The sequence below is a fragment of the Marmota marmota genome, unplaced genomic scaffold (genome assembly GCF_001458135.2).
Source record: "Marmota marmota marmota unplaced genomic scaffold, marMar, whole genome shotgun sequence".
Classification (NCBI taxonomy): Eukaryota; Metazoa; Chordata; class Mammalia; order Rodentia; family Sciuridae; genus Marmota; species Marmota marmota.
In genome coordinates this window covers 17392153-17398899 of record NW_025999842.1, presented here as the reverse complement: position 1 = coordinate 17398899, position 6747 = coordinate 17392153, and the positions used below count along the sequence as shown (strand labels likewise).

The following is a 6747-nucleotide window of genomic DNA, read 5'->3' as shown; positions in this document are numbered from 1 at the left end:
ATTCAGTCATAAACATCTCTAACACTCCACTCAGATAAAGGTTAATTCTGAGCTCAATCTTAGTTATTCTTTCCTTGGGGACCTGATTTCAACCCTTTAACATAAGCCCAAGGGGAGTTCTTAAGTTCAGACTTCCTGTTAATTTATATGTTTTGACAAGAAGAACTAGGATTATGCATTTATGGCTCAGGTTTTATTTCTGGAATAATTCCCAAAGGGTGAAAGTCTATTGTGTGTTTTGGTGGAGAACATCTGCCTTCTGTTTTGCTTTTTGAGGGCTTGAGTAGCAAAGAACCAGGGAAAGCAGGCGGCTCACATTTGGATGCCCCTTAAATGTTAAATCCAATCTTTGTAAATGTGGGAATCCAAGGAATTCTTTTTTTTTTTTTAAGAATCTTTTTTAAAAAACATTTTTTAGTTATAGATGAATGCAATATCTTTATTTTGTTTATTTTGTTTATTTATTTTTATGTGGTGCTGAGGATCGAACCCAGTGCCTCACATGTGGGAAGCAGGCGCTCTGCCACTGCCCCAACCCCAGTACCCCAAGGAATTCTTGAATTTTGTAATATCCACAGCCCTCAGCACTAACATTACTTTTTCATGCTGCCAGAAGTTTGGATGAGTTTCTTATGAGAATGAGATTTTCACTTTAAAAATATTTTAACAGAGTGCAGAATTTCTACCATAATTATTAAACTACATAATAGATATAATGAAGCAGATAAATATTTCTTGGCATTCATAGAAAGTGACTAAAATGTACTGGATATGAACGATTTCTAGACTTTTAACCATGTTCCGAAGTTGGAAACCTTGGAGCAGCCTGCCACCTTCAGGATAACTTCTCAATTAACTCTGTCAGAGAACACTCTATTGTCTATAAATTCCAAATACCAATCCTGGTAAAAACGTTTCATTATAATCAACGGAGGGAAGCTATGCTCCTTGCAGAGGTTTTGCTATGATTAAGCATGATATTTAATAAAATTAATTTTCTTTAACTAAAACTGTCCCTTTCTTCAATTCAGTTTTTCTAATTTGATTACCTTTACACCTATATTCATTTCTAACTTTAGAAAGGTTAAAAACAACCCATCTATTTCATTTTACTAAGAAGAATTGAGAACACTAAAAACAGATTTTGCTGCCAGAGTCTGTGAAAAATATTTTCCAAAATAATTTTGGAAACTACTTCCTTCCTCTTGGTTTTCTTTTATTATGGATTAATCACAATATTCCTAAATAATCTTTAATAAAATTAGCATTAGCGAAACACAGTCTGAAACGGAGAGGAGGGAGACTGAGAGAGAGATTTGCTTTTCCCACACGTACTGGCTATTGCTTTCTGTAAGTTACACTGAGGTCTCCTGGGGCTCAAAGACTCTGTAAGGCAACAGAGATGAGAAATGAGGTAGGAAAAGACAGGGCGGCTGACTCCTTGGTTAACAGCATGGAGCAGTAAATAAAATTAGTTATAAAAACAAAGAGAAAAGAAATGAAAGCATAACTAAAATCAATATCATTATCTCAGTGAGTTATGAGAATGGGATAAAGATCATGGAAAAAGAAAACGGTGGCTTGGAGAGGCTTTAGGCAAAGGGATAGGAAAATAGTGGGCACTGATATGAAAGAGCAGTTTAAAACAAAAGCCCTTTGAGAACGAACACCCTATTCTTATTTTCCTTTCACAAAAGCAGGACGGGATAACTCGTGGACCTGGTTTGTGCAATGATCAACTTCCTTAGGACTTTGGTTCTCAGCTCGCACTGCAACCCTGGAGTCACGTGGGAAGCTTTAACCGAAGCCGGGCCTCACTCCAGAGGAATCAGTTCAGCAAGTCTGGGGTGGGGCGCGACCTGTATCTATCCCAAAGCTTCTGGGTGCGTGCTGGGGTCTGGGTCCTAGGTACCCTCTCAGCGTCCAAGGCTCACCCCCGCCCCTCCCGCGGGAAGCAGCCAGTATCCTTCAGGCTGTAGGCCCGGAAGGAAGCGCCTCTGACACTCTCTGGACAGAGACGCTGTGTGTAGCCTCCTGACCACGAGGGGGCGACCAGCGCTCACGTACCTTCCATTTCCCGGCGCGCAGCCGGCTTGACCCCAGCGTGCGCACACTCCGTGCGCCCAGAGGTCACCGGCGCCGGTGTTTTCCCACGTGCGTTGTGAACCTGAGGGCATCAAGTTATGAAGAGATGGGGGCTCGGATGACCCGCGCGATCAGGAATTTCAACATAGAGAACCGAGCAGAACGGGAAATCAGCAAGCCGAAACCCTCTGCGGCTCCCAGGCACCCTTCCACCAAGAGCCTGCGAGAGCAGATGAGCTGTGAGTGGAGCAAGGGCGCGGCGGGCGCTGGGTCGCCGGGTCGCCGGCTCTCAGTGCGGGGCTCGCGGTTCTGTACCGTGGGCCTCGGTCCCTAGGCCAGAAGACCTGTGTCAAGTTGCTAGGCCGCAGCGGCTCTGATCATCCGAGCGCAGGAAGGTGGAGCTGCCAGGCGGGTGACATTGAGGTTGTCCCCTCAGCACAGCGGTGAGGTTGGCGGCCCCTACCACTTGTCAGTCCTGGAGGTGGTGGTCAGTACCATCGCTGACCTTGCCCTCACCTGCTATTGTCATTAATCGTTGGCAGTTTGTTGTGGCATATCCGAATCAGCAGGAATCATGTGCTGCTTAAGTTTTCGCTCTGTGTCATCACAGAAGGATGGGTGCCAAGCCTGGCCTAGTATTTCGATTTACATTTAAAATATTTTCCGAACTTTCCAAACGATTATTTTAAATGCCTTATGTTAAGTATTTGGGATCTTAAAGGAAATTTTTCTTTCTTTTTTAATAAGTGATTTTTCTTTTTCTTTCCTTAGACAACCCAGAAGTTAAGGGAGAAATTGCTAGAAAAGATGACAGGCTGCTCTCATTACTAAAAGAAGTATATGTTGAGTCCACAGATCCTGTATCTTCCCTGCGGGTAATGTGTGTTTTAATTAAGAAAATAGTTAATTTACTTATTTATTTCGGGGCTTCAGGAAGATGATCAAGAGAAGTGTGCTAAGTAGTAAAAAAAAAAAAAAAAAGTGAACATTCAGCAAGGGTTTGTACTTGTGTCCAGAGTTCAGGCCTTGGCAAAGTTTAAGCACAGTGTTCTAGGCAAGACACATAGGACCTGGTTCATTTACCAGAGTTCTAAAAGACTTATGAAAGTGTTGATTGAGTGCACCTGGGTAGATTTTGGTAGTTGTAATTTGAGTAACAAAAGGATATCTTTAGAACTATTATTCTCCTGTGAATTGAGGTATAGTCTAATCTTAGGGACTCCTTTGGGTTGTTGGGTTTGTCAGAGCTTTTTTTGTTTGTGTTTTGAAGTGTGTTTTCAAATAGGATATGTAAAATTAGGATTACAGAATACATTCGCAATGGGCATATTTGTTAAGTCCATATAGTAGACAAGTGCAGGCACGATGCTCTGTGTTGAGCAACACCCGCTTCTTACTCTCACAAGGCTTATGATGTTGTGAGGGAAACAGACATTAAACAGATGAACATGCATGCTACAAATACATAATTATAGGCACTGTGGAAGTGTATCAGAGGGATCTATTTGAAATTGAAGGATGAGGGATGGCTTCTGAGGAAGAGATATTTAGGCTTGGGTCTGAAGGATGAATTAAAGTTTGTCAAGGGAGGTTCTGAATAGGGAAGAGTTAGATTAAAGGGCAAGGAAGAACCAACCACAACTTTCAGATTTTTTTTCCATTCTAAAATTTCTCTGGTACTGTCTATAGACAGGCGTAGCCTGCACAAATATATTATTGATATAATTTTTGTAGGAGAAATAAGACAGCATTTGAAAATTGTATGTAATAGTGATTTTAGGGTATAGTTATCACCAAAGGCTCACATAAAAAACACATAATTGTACATGTTATGTTATTTTTAAACAGATATTGAATAATATTTCCAAACATTGTTTTTCTCATGTTATACTAATTCAGGCATTTGAAAATTGGCTCTTGGGGAATGAAAAAAAATTGAACAGTTACAAAAAGATATTTAGTGGTATTAAAATTTCAGGAGCAATAGAGAAAGTCTAAAATGAATGAGTGAAAATGAAAAATTGAATTGCCTATTTAAATTCTTTGCCCCCTGCCCTTTTTTTCTTTTGATAAGTTTGGGGTGCTTTAACATCTTAAAAGTCTTCAGTATTTTTTTCTAGTGGTTTTCTGTTATATATATATATTTTTTGGGGGGGGGCTAATATTTGCTTGGCATTCAGTATGGTGTTTATTGTATAGAAGAGATCAGTTCAACTCCTTTTCAAATGGATGGCCAGTTGTCTAAGTGTAATTTATTGAATTCCCCAAATTTTTTCCCACATTTTAAATGCTGCTATACATGCATATATAGGTCTGCTTATGAACTCATCAGTTCCATTTATTTTTCTATTTTTACACTAGAATTATAGTATTTTAAGTACTAGAGCAGTGATTAAGCTTGAATGAGATAGGCAGTGTATAAGTTTTATTTATACTGAGGGATTGGAGACATTAGTTTATTTTTCAGAAGAGACACACTTTCTAGCAGTATTTGAATTCATTTGAGATGTTTAGGGTATTGAATATAAAATGCAAAACTCGAAACAAAATAGAGGTTATCAAGTAAGCATGACAATGGTGCCCTTTTAAAGCAGTTTGATTATTTCTTATTAGAAATGCTTGGAACCAGAAATGTTTCATATTTTGTATTTTTTTTTGGGGGGGGATACTTGCTTAAGAGATATCTTGGGGATAGGACCCAAGTCTAAACATGAAATTCATTTATATATCATATGCACCTTATACACATAGCTGAAAGGTAATTTTATACAGTATTTTTAGCGTGCCTGCATTTTGACTACAACTTATTACAGAGAGTCAGGTATGCCATTTTTCATTTACAGCATCCTGTTGGTGCTGAGAAAATTTTGGATTTGGAGCATTTCAGATTTCAGATTTCTGAAGCTACCTTAATTCCTTAGTGATGACAGAGGTATAGTTTTGAATAGGCATCATGGTACAGGTGCCATGAAACCATGGCTCATTATAATGAGAAAATGTTTGCAGTATTTATTTGAAAAGGATTTGAGAAATGTGAAAGAAGATTCCAAATCTTGTATCCTAAAATTCACTTTTCTTTCTTTTTGGATACTAGGTGAAAACTACTGAAACACAGCAAGAATCAAAGGAATTCAGATTGCCAAAAGGCCACCATTTTGATATGTTGAATATTAAGAACATTCCCAAAGGCAAAATATCCATTGTAGAAGCATTAACACTTCTCAATAATCATAAACTTCATCCAGAAACATGGACTGCTGAGAAAATAGCTCAAGAATACCATTTAGAACTGAAAGATGTAAATTCCCTGCTCAAGTATTTTGTTACTTTTGAAGTCAAAATTTTCCCTCCTGAAGACAAGAAAGCAATACAATCAAAATGAAGAAAGTGATGAAATTGATTTTCCCATATGTACTTCCCATTCCCATATCCTTTTTATTTCCTCATTTTTAGTATATAAAATTATATAAACTACTGAGTGTTTAATGTTCCCTGCTTTGAGAGCATACTATTTATTGATCTCCTGACTTTTCAAGATTGGTTATGGATTTGTTTTGTTTTCTTTTAAATTAATTTGGTTTAGGCATAGTTCCTATGTGTATGTCAGCATGGCTAATCAGAACAGTTATAAATTTACTGTAATTGAAGGAGATATTATGTTATTTTAGACACATGATATCAGCTTTTAAATTGGTCTTTTGACCTGAGTCCCACATTTAAAATTCATAAGTCTTACCTTCCAGTTTAAGTGGTTAGTTCATTCTGTCAGGGATATTGAAAGTAAGTTTTTTGACTCCTACGACCATGACATTTTTTTGTTAGGGAAAGAGAATAATAATATTTCCCAAATAAAGATAGGCAGGAGGCTGACTATGAAATCAGTGAAAAATATATTTATATCATTACNTAATAAACTTAAAAGAACCACAAATATCTGTACTAGGATCTTAAGCGAGATTGTGTAACTTTAGCTCAGCTTAATAGATTACCACCTATGAGATCTTGGGTAGATTGTGTAACCTCTTGAGATTGAATTTCTACTATAAAATGAGTATAATGCTGCCTTAAATATAATGGTTACTGTGACGATAAATGAAATAGTAAAGAACTACAAAGGACCAAGCAAATATGAATTTTTTTCCAGTTGAGAACATGCCTGAGGAGGATACATGATGTAATTATTTGTAGTTCATGACAGCCAGACTCAGAATTGAGGTTTTCAAAATCATAATGTATTTTTTCCTATTAGACCAAAAATAAATTTATTTCAAAGGAGCAGAAGGTGGGAATTGTGGAAGATGGGTTTGTCAATGTGTTTCCATTGTTACTTCCCAGAGATTCCCCGGGAAATGGTATGGAAGATGCTGAGGAATTCAGCATGATGATAGAATGACACATCAGTAGTAATGCTGAAACAGAAAGTGGGCAGAGATAGGCAACTTGTAAACTTGTTTTTAAATACTGTGCCATGTGATAAACTATACGTATTTTATTTTGTTCAACACAGTAGTTTTCAAGAAAATATGAAAGAATGCTAGCCAATAAAAATTTTTATTTTCAAACTCCTTTCAATCAGTCAAAATTATTTTCTTTTCTGTAAAGATCAATACTTGAATCACTGGTATTGCTATTTCTGAGCCACCTTTTGTGTTCAAAGCTATA

General features: G+C 37.5%; 1 protein-coding gene across 1 annotated transcript; it reads left to right on the top strand.

The window, feature by feature from the left end:
• Positions 1-1932: 1932 nt before the first annotated feature.
• On the top strand, positions 1933-5993 carry Ndufaf4 (NADH:ubiquinone oxidoreductase complex assembly factor 4). The gene is made up of 3 exons (XM_015499454.2): positions 1933-2324; positions 2857-2960; positions 5180-5993. The coding sequence occupies exons 1-3, from the start codon at positions 2192-2194 to the stop codon at positions 5465-5467; spliced, it is 525 nt and encodes a 174-aa protein (XP_015354940.1). The 5' UTR covers positions 1933-2191; the 3' UTR covers positions 5468-5993.
• The last annotated feature ends 754 nt before the right edge of the window (positions 5994-6747 follow it).